The sequence below is a fragment of the Nicotiana sylvestris genome, chromosome 3 (assembly GCF_000393655.2).
Source record: "Nicotiana sylvestris chromosome 3, ASM39365v2, whole genome shotgun sequence".
NCBI lineage: Eukaryota > Viridiplantae > Streptophyta > Magnoliopsida > Solanales > Solanaceae > Nicotiana > Nicotiana sylvestris.
In genome coordinates, this window is record NC_091059.1 from 117205902 (window position 1) to 117223059 (window position 17158).

The window sequence follows — 17158 nt, forward strand, 5'->3', positions numbered from 1 at the left end:
TCTTCTCTCTCAGAGTCTGAAGCACAACAACCAAACTCACATTTCGAGAACTTAGCATATAACTTCTTCTCTCTCAGAGTCTGAAGCACAGTCCTCAGGTGCTGCTCATGATCTTCCCGACTCCGGGAATACACCAGAATATCATCAATAAAGACAATGACGAACGAGTTAAGATATGGTCGGAACACACTGTGCATCAAATGTATAAAGGCTATTGGGGCATTGGTCAACCCAAATGACATAACAAGGAAATGACCATATCGAGTCCTGAAAGTAGTCTTCGGGATATCTGGCTCCCGAATCTTCAACTGATGGTAACCTGAGCACAAGTTTATCTTAGAAAACACCCGTGCTCCCTCAAGCTAGTCAAACAAATCATCAATACGAGGCGAAGGATAACAGTACTTCACTGTAACCTTGTTCAACTAGCGATAATCAATACATATATGCATAGAACATCCTTTTTCTTCACAAACAAGACAGGAGCACTCCAAGGTGATACACTAGGCCGAATAAAACCCTTATCAAGCAATTATTGTAACTGATCCTTCAACTCTTTCAACTCAAGAGGATCCATACGATGCGGAGGAATAGAAATGGGCTGAGTGCCCGACAACAGATCAATGCCAAAATCAATATCTCTATCAGGCGGCATGCCCAGAAGATCAGCTGGAAACACATCGGGAAAATCCCATACTACTAGGACTAAATCAACTGAAGGGGTATTAATACTGACATCTCTCACATAAGCTAAATACGCGTCACACCCCTTATCAACTATACACTAAGCTTTAAGAAAAGAAATAACTCTACTAGGAGTGTGATCTAAAGTACCCCTCCACTCAACACGCGGTACACCTGGCATAGCCATCATCACGGTTTTGGCGTGACAATCAAGAATAGCAAAATGGGGTGACAACCAGTCCATGCCCAAGATAATATCAAAATCTACCATGCTGAGCAACAATAAATCGGCTCTGGTCTCAAACCACTAAGAGCAACCAAACACGACCAATAAATGCAGTCCACAACAAGAGAATCTCCCATAGGAGTAGAAACATAAATAGGGGAACTCAAAGAATCCTGAGGTACACCCAAATACAAAGCAAAATAAGAATACACATAAGAGTAAGTGGAGCCTGGATCGAATAGAACGGATGCATCTCTGTGACAAACCAATATAATACCTGTGATGATAGAATCGGAGGCAACAACCTCGGTACGGGTAGGAAAGGCATAGTATCGGGCCTGGTCTCCCATTCTAGGGTGACCTCTACCTCCCCGACCTCCACCTCTGGCCGGCTGAGTAGGCGGGGTAGCAACTGGAGATGTAACCATAGCCTAAGAACTCTGCGGGGCGCACTATGGCTAAGAAGTCTGTGCAGGCGCACTTCTTCCAAGTCTAGGGAAATCCCTCACCATATGGCGTGTGTCACCACACTTAAAACAAGCTTTGGGAGGACGTGGCAGCTGTGACTGGCTCGGGCCAGGTCTATTGGACTGACCTCTGAAAGCACCCCACACAGGAGGTGCGCTAGAAATCGGAGGTGCATAATAAGGCTCCTGAGGTCTAGGAGGAGCTGAAATACCACTGGCTGCTGGAAGAGCTGAATGAATGGGGCGACTCATATAACCCCTACCATGACGACCTGCAGCTGGGCCAGGGCAACTCTCGAGACCTCTTGGCCTCCCTCTCCTTTCTCTCTCCCTAGCATGCATACCCTCAATCCTCCTAGCAATGCTCACCACCTGTTGATAAGAAATATCCATCTCCAACTTACGAGCCATGCTAGACCTAACGCTGGGAATAAGGCCCGCAATAAACCGGCGAACCCTCTCACGAATAGTAGAAACTAAGGTTGGGGCATGTTTAGCCAAGATAGTGTAACGGACAGCATACTCTAAGACAATCATGGCACCCTGGCACAAGTGCTCAAACTCTGCGCACCATGCGTCCCTGAGGCTCTGAGGAACATACTCTCTCAGGAAAAGATCTAAAAACTAAGTCCAAGTCACTGAAGCAGCCTCATCCGGACTGTCTAACTCATAGGTGCGCCACCACTTATAGGCGGCTCCTCGAAGCTGGAAAGTAGTGAAGGAAACCCTGCTCAATCCTGATATACCCATGGTACGGAGAATACGGTAACACTCATCTAGAAATCCCAGAGCATCATTCGATGCTAGACCACTGAATACAGGAGGCTTGTACATCTTGAACCTCTCAAGCCTCAGCTGCTCATCCTCGAAAACTACTACCCTGTCCTCGGGCTGATCTCTGAATGCCAACTATACAGGAATAATCTCAGGGACCTGCTCAACATGCACTCACTGCTCAGGAGTGCGGGCGGCGGGAGTTTGTGCTCTTCCCCCAGCCTGAGATGTAGCTGCAACAAGGGGAAGCAACCCTGCCTGAGCCAAAGTGGTGTACATGCTCATGAACTATGCCAGAGTCTCCTAAAGTGCTGGAGTAGTAGTAGTAGTAGTAGGTGTATCAGGTGCCTGGACTCTAGCTGGAACTGCTGGTGCTACCTCAGTGGCAGCTTGCGTAGGTGCTTTGGCTGCACCACATGCGCGTCCTTGGCCTCTACCCCAGCCCCGTCCTCTAACGGCTGCAGTAAGGGAACGGGTGCCTAGTCATCTCGGGTAGCGCGTGTCCTCACCATCTGCGAGAGAATAAAAGACAGAAGTTTAGAATTGTGACATCAAATCTCGCACGACAAGGAAATCAAATGAAGTGGAATTTTCCTAGCAGTTACATAGCCTCTCGTAGATAAGTACTGACATCTCCGTACTGATCAGCGAGACTCTAATAAACCGGCTGGTGATTTATGACTTGTATGAACCTAGAGCTCTGATACCAACTTGTCACGACCCCGGTTCGCCCTCCTTGAACCATCATGATGGCACCTAGTCTCTACGACTAGGTAAACCTAAATTGCAGAAGATAAACCAATTTGCGGAAGAAAAATAATTTAAAACAGAAATGGAGTAATAAAACAACGTTTAAAAGTGCCGCTCGACATACACAATATTAATTCTCAAAAACTAATACATTTTCTCAAAACCCGGAAACCAATGAATCACAAGCTACGAATATAATAAAAATGCTCTAACTCCGGAATTCTACATCAATAGAAGAAAATAGAAGGCTATCACTATAAGATAGAATGGAAAGGGACTCCTCGGTCTGCGGATGCGGCAGATATACCTCAAAGTCTCTGGAGCAGTCGCCTCACCTCAAGGGTGATAGGACTGAGCCAAAGTACTTGGATCTGCACATGAAAAGCATGCGCAGAAAGGGCATGAGTACACCACAGCGGTACTCAGTAAGTGTCAAGCCTAACCTTGGTCGGGTAGTGACGAGGAAGGTCATGGCCCTACTGAGATAAAATAAAAATATAAGGTATGACAGTATAAGATAAGCAGTACAATTGAAAGCTAACAATAAGAATTTAATACAGGAAAACGAGGAATTCAATAACTAAAACAGAGGCAAAAACAATCACAAGGAAATAATCGGGGATCTCTCAGTATCCCGAGGATCTCTTAGTACCCTCAATATATGCCAGGGATCTCTTGGTATCCCGAGTATCTCTCGGTATCCCAAAAATAAGCTAGGGATCTCTCGGTATCCCGCACCTCAGCTCAAATCATAAATACGTATAGGGGATTTCCCGGGATGCCGTCCCGTAGTCCCAAAGTAAAACACGCAGCAACAACACAAGGAATACTCATTTAAGCTCAATTTCGTACCAAGTAAACAGGTAATTCTAACCTAACATGCTTCACATAATACAATTAAGGCAGTTTAAGCAAGTAAACAACTAAGTCAGTTAAACATGCTTTTCTAGGCTAACAACAAGCTTAAATTGCAAGTAGCATAAGATAGGAAAAAGGAACACAATTAAATTTACTTAAAGGAAACCGGATTTCAACAATTAGCTCAAGTACCTACTCGTCACCTCATGTACAAGGCATTCAATTGTCAAATATACCAAATCCTAAGGGGAAGGTCCCCCACATAAGGTTAGGCAAGCCACTTACTTCGAAACGGCTCAAAATCAATCCGAAACCATGCTCTTGCCACGAGTACTTGACTCCAAATGGCCCAAATCTATTCAATTCAATTGCATAATGTAAGTAACACTTCAAGTAACTGGTTATTCAATTAAATTCTAAGCTAATACGCAAAATTAGGTAAAATGACCAAAACTCCCCTCGGTCCCACATCTCGGAATCAAGTAAAATTTACATTTATAGAATCCTCACACTCTCACGAGTTCAGTCGTACCAAAAGTACTAAAATCGGACCTCAAGTGGTCCCTCAAATCATCACTCAAAGGTCTCTAATTAATCAAGCACTAACCCCCAAATTACCACTGATTTTCTTTAATTTTTCATGCTTATAATGATAAAAATCACTCCAATAACGAGTTTAGGGACCAAAGACCTTACCCTAATGAACTCCTCTGAAAATCCCTCTTGAAAAATGCTCCCCAAACTTCTTCCCGTTGAAAAGAGGTGAAAAATAGCTAAATTTCGCGAAGGCAAGTATTTATATGCTTCTGCCCAGCGATTACTGCATCTACGATGAAGGGAGCACACCTGCAAAAAGAATGCATCGCAGGTGCGAAAAGTCACTTAACGGGCTGGATCCGCATCTAGGATCACTTGGCCGCATCTGCGGCACCGCATTTGCGGAAACCTAGCCGCACTTGCGGATCCTGGAGCTATGGGCCAATCTCGCTTCTACGGCCACATAGTCGCTTCTACGACGCCGCACCTGCTGTCCCACACTCCCAGGTGCGGTTATGATAGAAAACCAACAACTTAAGCTGCAACTCCCAACTCCAGAATCCTTCCGTCAACCATCCGAAATCATCCCGAGGCCCCCGGGACCTCAACAAAGGCACCAACAAGTCTAATACCACTGTCTAAACTTATACCAATCCTTAAAACACCTAAAACAATTTCGAAACGACGAATCAACCATAGATTCAAGCCTAAAAATTCCAAAACTCTAAAAATATGCTTTCGATCAAAAAGTCTATCAAACCTCGTCCGAATGACCTGAAATGTTTGTACACACGTCACATTCAGCACTACGGAGCTACTCCAACTTCCGGAATTCCATTCCGACCCTCTGATCAAAATCTCACTATCGAACCGTAAACTTCAAAATTTGACCTTTCGGCATTTCAAGCCTAAATTAGCTACGGACCTCCAAAATACCATCCGATCACGCCCCTAATCCCGAAATCACCCAACGGAGATAACAGAACCATCAGAATTCCATTCCGAAGTTGTCTTCACATTGTTCTGACTACGGTCAACTTTCCAACACTTAAGCTCTCATTTAGGGGCTAAGTGTCCCAAAACTCTCCGAAACTCAAAACCAAACATCCCGACAAATAAAAATAGAAAAAATAAACACAAGGAAAGCAGTTAATAGGGGATCAGAGCATTAATTCATAAGACGACTGGTCGGGTCGTCACACGCTATTGCGACCCGAGACTCCTGGATCTGCACACAAGGTGCAGGGAGTAATGTGAGTACGCCAACTCAATAAGTAATAAAAGTAAAAGTAGCTGAGCAGTAAGAAAATACATAAACTACATCATAATGCTACAACAAAACAGTATAAGTCCAGGACAATGTACTAAAGCAATAATACTCGTAAAAACAATTCAGTTCAGCAAAACCTTTTAAAACGTCTTTCAGTAGTTTCAAACGAGTGATGAAAACAGTGAGTAAAAGATTAGAAATGTAAACAGCTCCTCGGGTAAAACATGTACCACAACCGCCGCTCGGGCAAAATATCAACAGAACCAGCCCCTCAGGTTACCTCAAAATCACTTGTAATCAGCCCCTCGAGCAATAACATGGAACAACAATAGCCCCTCGGGCAATATCACATCTCACACTAGGTACCAGCACACACTATGGGTGTTCATACTCCGAAGGGGCTCCTACAGCCCAATCGCTATCACAAGCCATTTCGTGGCATAAAAAAATCAGGTCCTCGACCTCTCATTTATCACAATCAGTACACATGCTGCGGCGCATAGCCATATCCCATGATATCCTCACAACACAGGCCCTCGACCTCTATCAGTCAGAAATTTCTCAAGCCCTTCGGGCAAAAGTAAAACATGATGCTCAGCCCAAAATATCAAAAACAGAGTAAACATGGCTGAGTTATGAAAATAGTAGAATACGACATGACTGAGTATAATTATGAAGTCAAAACAGTAAGGAATAACAGTAAAAAGCCCCTAAGGATCCAAAACAATTGGCACGAGGCTCAAATATGGTATTCAACCCAAAACATGGTAATAATTTCCAAAACACAATGATATCAAACAGGTTTTAATTAAATACGCGACTTAACATTCATACGGGATGGACCAAGTAACAATCCCCAACAGTGCACGACCCCATGCTCGTCATCTAGCGTGTGTGTCACCTCAAAATAGCCCAATGATGAGAAATCCGGGGTTTCATACCCTCAAGATAACATTTACAATCATTACTTATCTCAATCCGATCCAAACTCTAGCCCGTGATGCTTTTGACTCTCGACTCGGCCTCTGGATGCTCCAAATCTAACCAAAAACAGATTCATACCATCACAATATGCTAAGAGAACAAAGCCCACTTGAAAATAACCAATTTACATCAAAAATCCCGAAATTGGCCAAACCCGACCCCCAGGCCTACATCTCGAATTCCGATAAAAATCACAATACTAGAATCCTTACACTCTCACGGGTTCATACATATCAAATACATCAAAATTCGACCACAAACTACCCCTCAAATCCCTAAATCAAAGTCTCCAATTTCAAGCCCTAACACCCCAATTTTAGGCTTTAAATCCTATAAATTTCATGTCTAATTAGGTAGAAATCATAATAGGATCCAGTATTGAGTCCAAAAATATTACCTCCAAGTGTTTCCCTTCGATTCCCTCTTCAATCCTTCTCAAAAAGCTCCAAAATCGCCCAAAATGGTAGAAGATAGACCAAAAATCGCGAAAATGGCTATTTAAACATTCTGCCAAGATGACATTTCCTTCTTCGCGAATGTTGTCAAAGCCTCGCGTTCGCGAAGCACAAAAACTCATTCACCATATAATCCTCTTACGCGAACGCGACCCCCATCTCGCAAACGCGAAGCTTCATCTTCCCAGACCTTCACGAACGCGACACACCAACGCGAATGCGAAGAACAAACTACCAGGGCCCTCAGCTGCTCCAATTACTCTACGCGAATGCGGGACCCACATCGCGTTCGCGATGCAACTCTACCTCACCCTTCGCGAACGCGAGACCAACATTGTGAACACAAAGATAAGTTCTCCTATCTAACTTCACATCCCTTAGTGAATGCGAGAGCCCTCTCGCGAACGCGAAGGCCAAAACTCGGCAACAGAAACAACAGAAAATCTGCAACTTCCCAAAATAAGATTTGATCTATTTAACCACCTGAAACTCACCCGAGGACCTCGGGGCCTCAACCAAACATGCCAACACATCCCATAACATCATTCAAACTTGTTCCAACCTTTGAAACTCTCAAAACAACATCAAAACATCAAATCATCATTGGATTCAAGCATAAGAAATTCCAAAACTTCCAAATTCCTCTTTCGATCAAAAAGTCTATCAAACCTCGTCTGAATGACTTGAAATTTTGCACACACGTCACCGATGACACAACTGACCTAATCCAATTCCCGGAATTCCATTCCGACCCCTATATAAAAATTTCCACTACCAACTAGGAAACGCCAAAATTCCAATTTCACCAATTCAAGCCTAAATCTAGCCGGACCTCCAAAACACATTCTGATCATGCTCCTAAGTCCCAAATCACCTCCCAAAGCTATCTGAATCATAAAAATCAAATTCCGAGTTCGTTTACTCACAATTCAATGTCCGATTGACTTTTCCAACTAAAAATCCAACTTAAGAGACTAAGTCTTATTTCTCCACAAAACCACTTCGAACCCAAACTAACCAACACAATGCGATGAAATACAGCTGAACAACATATAAAGAAGCAGAAATGGGGGAAGCAAAGCGGTAACTTATGAAATGACCGGCCAGGTCACTGGCTCCACATCATAAGTCAAATCATTGTCTAACTGGACTATGCTGAAATCCAAAACATGAGACGGATCGCCAATATACTTCCGGAGCATAGAAACATGAAATACTGGATGCACACTCGATAAGCTGGGTGGCAAAGCAAGCTCATAAGCCACCTTCCCAATTCTCCAAAGCAACTCAAAAGGCCCAATAAACCGAGGACTCAATTTACCCTTCTTCCCAAATCTCATAACACCCTTCATGGGTGAAACCTTCAATAAAACCTTCTCCCCAACCATGTAGGACACATCACGAGCCTGCCTGTCAGCATAACACATTTGTCTCGACTACGTTGTACGAAGCCGCTCCTGGATCACCTTCACCTTGTCCAAAGCATCCTGCACCAAGTCTGTACCCAATAGACTAACCTCACCTGGCTCAAACCAACCAACTGGAGATCTACACCGTCTCCCATACAAAGCCTCATATGGAGCAATCTGAATACTCGAGTGATAACTGTTGTTATAAGCAAACTCAGTGAGAAATAGAAACTGATCCCATGAACCTCCAAAATCAATGACACAAGCACGCAACATGTCCTCCAATATCTGAATAGTGCCCTCGAACTGCTCGTCCGTCTGAGGGTGAAAAGTTGTGCTTAACTCGACCTGAGTGTCCAACTCTCTCTGCACGGCCCTCCAAAACTGGGAAGTAAACTGAGTACCTCTATCTGAAATGATGGAAACTGGTACACCATGCAAGTGCTCTGATATAGATCTCTGCCAACCGCTCTGAAGAATAGGTAGTACACATAGGAATGAAGTGCGCGGACTTGGTCAGCCGATCCACAGTCACCCAAATAGCATCGAACTTCTTCAAAGTCTGTGGGAATCCAACTACAAAGTCCATGGTGATCCGCTTCCACTTCCACTCTGGAATATCCATCTGCTGAAGCAAGCCACCCGGTCTCTGATGCACATATTTTACCTGCTGACAATTGAGACACCGAGCTACAAATCCCACAATGTCTTATTCATTCTCCTCCACCAATTGTCACACCTCCTTTCTTCTTACACCCCCGGAAGGTGATGTATAAAGGAGTTTTTCCAATTAAAGGACAATCGAAACAGGATTTATTGTTAAAAGTTTCAGAGTCGCCACTTGGGATAATTTATGGTGTCCCAAGTCACCGGTTCAAATCCCGAATCGAGGAAAAGATTGACTCTATTTAACAGTCCGCGAACCAGAAATCCGAGTAAGGAATTCAGTTAACCCGGGAGAAGGTGTTAGGCATTTCCGAGTTCCGTGGTTCTAGCACGGTCGCTCAACTGTTATATTCGGCTTAATTATCTGATTTTAAACGATTATGAACCTATGTGCAAATTTTAACTTATTAACCTCTTTTAATCAATTTTTAGAGAAGATTAAACGTTGTTTAAAACACGTCTTTGGATCGCGCCACATGAAATGCACCCGCAATTCTAAACATATTTTATTCAACATTTTAAGATTTGATTTGGGTCACATGAAATGCACACCCGGGTTTAGGAAGGTAATATTATTAAAATACGCGCCAAAAGCGACTAACGCGCTTTTAACTTTTGCGAGGACCATGGAATTTTGCTAAATGGCGCGCCTCGAATTCTAGGGATTTCAAAATAAACAATTAAGTGAGGGCCACGCATTTGAGATTTTGTTTTGCGCGGCGCGCCTCAATTCCATTTTTAAAAGGGATTCAAGACTAATTAATTAAAGAACAGATGGAGTTCTAATTTATTCTGGACCTAACTCATACTAATGATTCAGTAAAAAAAACTCGCAAGAGACCGCCCTAAACTGATTGCCAAAGTGGCCCAGCTGATAAAAAACAAGTTCGATTGACCACTGTTGTGGATTTAATGAGTAAAAATACTGGGCTCCAAGTGAAGCCCAGCCTGGCAACTCTATCATGGAAGAAGACTGCAATTCACAATCGGGCCAAGAATGATAGCCCAAAACGCAATCTATCATGGGCATTGGAGCAAAATGCAACGTTTAAATCTTGAATGGAGTAATCACTGCTACAATGTTCATTCAAATGCATTTGAAACCTTACATTTCACACACGGATTCTGAGAAGGCCTTATATGCAATAACACCTCTCTCACACACATTAGTTATCAACCACAAAAATCAAAGGAACCATCACTTGTATTAGAATCTGAATGCAACTATAACCCTTGAACAAACTTGAATTTCAAGTCATTTCTAAAAAAACATGATACTCAAAACTGGGATTGGCTAAGGAAATTTACTAATTCCGAAATGGAACATCTACAACCATTTGACAGCCTTATGGATTCACATGACAAAGACACTAGAATAATATTGAATGATTACAAGGGTTCAGCTATTATTCAGTTATGAGACTCCTAATACACCTCATGCAAGCACATGCTAAATTTGTATTTACAGTTTGTTCTAACAACAAACAAACCCAGGTAATTTCAGTAATCAAGTAGGCATGCTCAAATTGAGTAAATTAGCTGCTACATTTTGACCAACAGTATTCGACATGAAATTCCCCTTAAAACATCAATTGCAAGAAGATTCAGCCCATATCAGAGCTGACAATAACAAATTAAAGTCCAAGCACAACACGACCCTAACAGTCCATTCACCCATGAGCTTCCATTTACAATTATAGTGCCAAGAATCCAAGCAGTCATTCAAATGATCAAACAACCCTAAACCATTGAGCATGAATAAACAGACTAACATATTTTGAAAGAAAAATACTGAATTACTTTAGGACAGAAAAAATTATGGACATAAAACAGCATGAGCTAATGGAAGTTCAACATCAACCAATGCTTCTGTTCTAATTCCAACCCAAATTATCAACTCTGTACAGAGATTCAGTCTAGTTCTAACTTATAGCACCCCATTTGTTAAAAATGGTATGAGGAAATACCTGGAAATAGACAGAGGAAACAGAAGTGAAGAAGCAATAGCTACAGTCGAGCAAAGACAACAGAAATCAGCAGGAAAAAGCAATAGAATAGTGATTCCCAGAAAACAAAAACCCAACTCAAATCCAGAAAGTAGTGCACAATAAAAACAAAATCAACCAGAACTTCAGGTCAACCTCTTGAACCAACCAAAATCAAACCCTTTAAGCCCCCATATGGATTAGAAAAATGTTTCAGGGCTTGAAAACTTCAGAAATCACAAAGAGAAGAGGAAATTTCAATGGAACAGTAAAACTTCTTCTTCGTTTGCTTTTTTTATTTTTTTATTTTTTTCTCTTCAGCCCTTGGGGTCTACCTTGAAAGGCAAAAAACCATGCCTTTATAGGTAAGGAAGTAGGGTAGCTTACAATAAAACTTATTTGCCATTAGACCCCTTTTACATTTTCAGTTTTGCTCAGGAAACCTTAGTCTAAAAATCAGATTTTCAAATTAGCCCCCCACCCCAGCTTCCCAGAAGCTTCCTAATTAGCTACCAAGATTCCCTAGCCTAAATTTCCTAAACTAATCCTTAAACCATTTGTAATTACTTCAAGAACCAAACGGGTCAAATTGATCCAAGGCTTAGCTCCAAACCAATGGGCTTGCCACCCGGATTGAGTCCCCTTTTGGGCTTTGGATTTTCAGGGTCCAAGTTCAATCGAACTCAACCAATCCACACAACCAAAAACTTGCAGAGTCACAGAGACTCACAAGGCCCTGAGCCCCAAAAGAAAGAATGGAAATAGAAAATTAAACTACTCAAAAAGAAAACTCAAGACCAAAAACACTGCTAACCAAACTAACTCTAAAACTGACATGCATACTCAGATAATTTGAAGGAATAATAAAAAAACAAGAAATAAAAAAAGAAACAGAAGAAGAGGAGAGGAGAACTAAGAATGAAAAACGAAGAAGAAGAAAAGCAAACAAATACCTTGAGAGACGGTTTGGGACAACGAAATTGAAAAATTTTCACGCCTTCGAATTTCGGCCGAGATTGACATTAATCGTGTGTTCTTGTCAAGAACACACGAATAAAATCAACCTTGACCCTAATCCTTTTACTGAAAATCGACGATTTGGGGAGATTTGGGTTTTAGGGTTTGGGATCGGACCACTTCGATTGAAGATTTGAGAAGTCCTAGGGTGATTCGAAGGGAATCTGTTAGCGATTGGGAAAGGGGAGGTTATGGAGGTGTTGTGGTGTTAGTTTGGGGTTGATTGGAGGTGGCACCGCCAGCTACAATGGCGGAGAACTCAAGGGCGGCGCTAGGGTTAATGTCTAGGTTTGGTCTGGAGGTGTGTCGAAAGAGACGAGATGAGGGGGGTAGGGTAGCGTTTGGACATATAAATATTATTAACTCCCCAGTTCCGGACCGTTGGATTAAGGAGATCCAACGGCCGTGATCAAGGGTAATCAAACGACTCCGTTTCGGTTACTGGGGGGTTTGGACCAGGTTGGACCCAAATCTGGGCCAGTTCTGGATGGGTAATAAGGGCAAAACTTTAGGGCCTAGGGAATTTAAAACGAAAATGGCCCAGAACCAGGCTTTCTTATTCAATTCTTTTCTTTCTTTTCAAATTAAATTTTTCTAATTTCTTTTTAAATTAAAACATAATCCTAAATTAATTCCTAAATAAATTATCCCATCAAATTGAATTAACTAACTCTAAATAATAATTATCGCGACTAATTAAATACCAAATTAAAGGAAAACTACCAAAATTCAAAAATCAAAACTAAAAAGCAAAATAAACTATTTTTGTGATTTTCCATTTTTGTAAAGCAACTTAATTACTAATTAATTCTTAAAAACGCAAAGTTAAATCCTAAATGCAAATGCAGCTTATTTTTGTATTTTCCATTAATTAAATAAATTAACATGCCCAAGCAATATGCAAACAATTAACAGAAAATGCCACAAAATTGTAAAAAATGGAAGAAATTATTTTATTTTGAATTTATGGGAGTAATTCATATAGGGCAAAAATCACGTGCTCACAGCTGCCCCTCTTTGCCCGGAAACACGAAGAGTTTTCGTGCAAAGATAAAGTGAGCGGATACGAGCGATTTTTGCCCGTTTGAATACTCTGTGGGAAGCATTTTTGAAAGAGTTGACCGCACCCTGCTTCTGAGGTTGTCTACATATCCTTGGCTGAAAAAGAATCAGGTCAGTGTAGTTCATGAAGTTTTGGTAGCTGGGACTAGCATGAAGCTGTAATTTTACTGTTGCTACTGCTTGCTGAACTCCTTATTACACCATGATAAAATAAAAAGAAACTAGACTAGACTATGATCTATGCATTACAAAATTCTATCTATATCTTCAAACTTGAATGCATTCCCTTATTCTCCGGGGGGGGGGTCCTGATTGCCGAAGCTTGAATGTATTCCCTTGTTCTCCAGGTGAGCTCCTGATTGCTGAACTTGAAATGTATTCCCTTGTTCTCTAGGTGGGCTCCTGACTACTGAACTTGAAAATGTATTCCCTTGTTCTTCAGGTGGGCGCCTGACTGCTGACTTGAAATGTATTCCCTACTCTCCAGGCGGGCTCTTGATTGCTAAACTTGAAATGTATTCCCTGATCTTCAGGCGGGCTCCTGACTTCAACAAAATAGACAAAAAAAAGAAAATTTTTCTGCCCCAGTTTAGGTATATGGGCACATATGTAAGTGTAAAACGGATCATATTACCAAATATCAATAAGAACTTGAAAGCTAAAACTTGAATTGTACTCCCTTGTTCTCCAGGCGGGCTCCTGATTGCTGACTTGAAATGTATTCCCTGCTCTTCAGGCAGGCTCCTGACTACTGACTTGAAATGTATTCCCTGCTCTCTAGGCAGGCTCCTGACTACTAACTTGAAATGTATTCCCTGCTCTCTAGGCGGGCTCCTGACTGCTAAACTTGAAATGTATTCCCTGCTCTCTAGGCGGGCTCCTGACTGCTAACTTGAATGTACTCCCTGCTTTCCAGGCGGGCTCCTGACTGCTGACTTGAAATGTATTCCTTGCTCTCCAGGCGGGCTCCTGGCTGCTGACTTGAAATGTATTCTCTGCTCTCCAGGCGGGCTCCTGACTTCAACAAAATAGACAAAAACAAAGAAAATTTTACTGCCCCAGTTTGGTAGCTGGGCACATAGGTGAGTGTTAAACTGAATCATTCTACCAACTATTATTAAGAATCTGAAAGCTAAGTCCTATTATCCAGAGAGGTCCTGACAACTCTTAATTAAACGACAATTTTAAATCTAAGTTATATCTTCTAAAGGTGTGACTTCTGCAAATCTTGTTATCTGAGAGAGTCTTTAAACTACTCCCCATTATCCAGGAGGGTCCTGAAACTCAAAATCCAAATTTTATCTTAAGAGTGACAACTTTTATGGCTGAATTATACTACCCTACAGCAAAATGTACGCTAAATATTGCTATCTAATCGAAATTTTAAAGCTAAGTCCCATTATTCAGGAGGGTCCTGAAAACTCCTAATTGAATCTTATCTCGAACGTGCAAACTTCTAAGCCAACTTATATTTCTTTGGGATACATTTATGCTAGATTATGCTATTTCTGAACTTTAAACTAGGTCCTATTTTCCAGGAGGGTCCTGAAAATCAAAAATCAAACCTGTTTGGTGACTGCTTTTCTCCACGGAGGGTTTCTCCGGAGCAACCAAAATATCCTGCCCCTGTTTTAATCAAAGAAAAATCTTGTCAGTTAAAATGTGGTGGTTAGTTGATGACATTCTCGCTGCAGGTCTCTCCGCTGCATTGTTTTGTTTTGACTGACTTCCCCGAACTGGCCCTGAACCGCTTGACTTTCTGACTGACTTTCAGACCCCCATGACTTTGGATGACCAAAGTGTTCTATACCCGAACCATTGTTTCACATCTCTGACCCCTTTAACTGAACCTCTGCATCTCCCATGAAATTACCAAATCATTTTGCTGATAGAACTCTTGCTGGCACTCTATCCCACTTTACATCCTGCTATATTTGGTATGCCCTGGCCGCACTGCTTTGCACTTTTGAAGCCGGTAGTGAGCTTTGAAATTCCTTATTATTTGCTTAAATAGAACTGACATTGGGAACATCTTAGAGAAATAAACCCGAAAGAAATGAAATGTAATGACTTAGAGAGTTAGGGATAAGAAAATCCAAGACTGGAAGACTATCTGAAGGGGAAAAAGAAAAGAGACTTATCTGAGTGGAACATCTGGCACCAATGATCATGACATGCATTTCAGATTAATCTGCCCAATCTGTCCAACCAATCAACTTCCAGTTGCCATACTTTGCTGCCCCAAAGTTTCCATAACTTGATTTCTTTACCAAAACCTTGACCTTGTTCGACCTGCAGTGCCCTGAGGGGTTTTCACCAACAAGCCTCTCTCATTTGTTCATCTCTCAACTCACTTTCGCTTTACAGTGCCCGTGAGGGTTTTCACCAATAAGACTCTCTCATTTTTGATTTCTTTTCCCTCTTTGGACCAGATTGTTGCCCTTGATATGAATCGCCTTCACTTGCTTGACTTGGCATCTCTCGAAGACTGATCAGAAGGTCTTTCTTTGGACCGTAATGTGGGCTTTTGGATGGGGTTGGAAAGAAAGGGTATAAAAGGCTCAAGAAAACTCAAATGGGTTAAAAATTACAACTTTTGGAATCAGATTTCTGACAACAACCACAACTTCTGCCCCAGTTTTCTTGTTTGGGGACTTTTAGATTTTTATTTGATGGGACCAAACCGTGAGGATGCCTACGTATCCTTAAGAGGAATCAGGTCGAACGTAGTTCATGTCATAGAAATTACTTTGTTGTTGTGATTTTCTCCTTTCTCTTCCTTTGCTCTCTCTTTTTGCTTTCTTTTTCTCTTTTGTTGTCTTTTCTTTCTTTCTTCCTTTTTCATTCTTTTCTTTCTCTTTTCATTCTTTTCTCTTTTTCTCTCCTTCCTTACTTATCTTTTACGCTTGTGTTTTCGATATTTGCTACTAATTCCGAAAGAGGGGTATGAAAGAAAATAAATAAGGCTCAAAAGGGTGACAAGGGATAAAGTGTTTAGATAGCAGAACAAAATGCCTTCGTCATTTCAATATTCAAAACATGCCAAATACAAACAAGTAAAATCAAACAAAGAAATCATACATAGTACCTCTTGACCGCATCGGAATTGGTGGCCATTTCTACGCACTTGCCTTCTATATCTGTTAAATACAAAGCACCATTTGACAACACTCTAGTTACGATAAATGGCCCCTGCCAGTTTGGAGCGAACTTGCCCTTGGCCTCAGTCTGATGTGGAAGGATACGTCTTAACACTTGCTGACCTACTTCAAACTTCCGTGGACGCACCTTCTTATTATATGCTCTTTCCATTCTTCGTTGATACAATTGGCCACGACACACTGCTACCATTCTTTTCTCGTCGATCAAACTCAATTGTTCCAAATGGGTTTTGACCCATGCATCATCATCGATCTCAGCCTCCGCGACAATCTGAAGGGTTGGGATTTCCACTTCTGCAGGTATTACTGCTTCGGTGTCGTACACCAACAAATAAGGAGTTGCCCCTACTGAAGTCTGGATAGTGGTGCAATAACCCAACAATGCAAATGGTAACTTCTCATGCCATTTCCTGGAACCCTCCACCATTTTCTGAAGTATCTTCTTTATGTTTTTGTTGGCTGCCTCGACTACTCCATTTGCCTTGGGGCGATATGGGGTGGAATTGCGATGTGTAATATTGAACTGTTGACACACCTCTTTCATCAGATGACTATTGAGATTAGCCCCATTGTCTGTAACGATCACCTTTGGTATCCCAAACCGGCAAATGATATTTGAGTGCACAAAATCAACCACCGCCTTCTTGGTTACCGACTTGAATGTTTTAGCCTCTACCCACTTGGTGAAGTAGTCTATGGCTACCAGAATGAACCTGTGCCTATTGGATGCTGTTGGCTCAATTGGTCCAATGACATCCATGCCCCAAGCAAAAAAGGGCCACAGTGCAGACATCGTGTGTGATTCAGATGGTGGAGAATGAATCAAATCTCTATGCACTTGGCATTGATGACA

General features: G+C 41.8%; 1 protein-coding gene across 1 annotated transcript; it reads right to left on the reverse strand.

Annotated features, from left to right (window-relative positions):
- Positions 1–8093: 8093 nt before the first annotated feature.
- Positions 8094–8432, reverse strand: LOC138887902 (uncharacterized). Its single transcript, XM_070169693.1, has one exon. It carries the CDS (start codon positions 8430–8432, stop codon positions 8094–8096), a length of 339 nt encoding a protein of 112 aa, XP_070025794.1.
- Positions 8433–17158: the final 8726 nt, after the last annotated feature.

What these genes read in the sequence shown, in the direction of transcription:
- LOC138887902 (XM_070169693.1), bottom strand. Translation starts at nt 8,432, where the DNA reads ATGTGTTATGCTGACAGGCAGGCTCGTGATGTGTCCTACATGGTTGGG.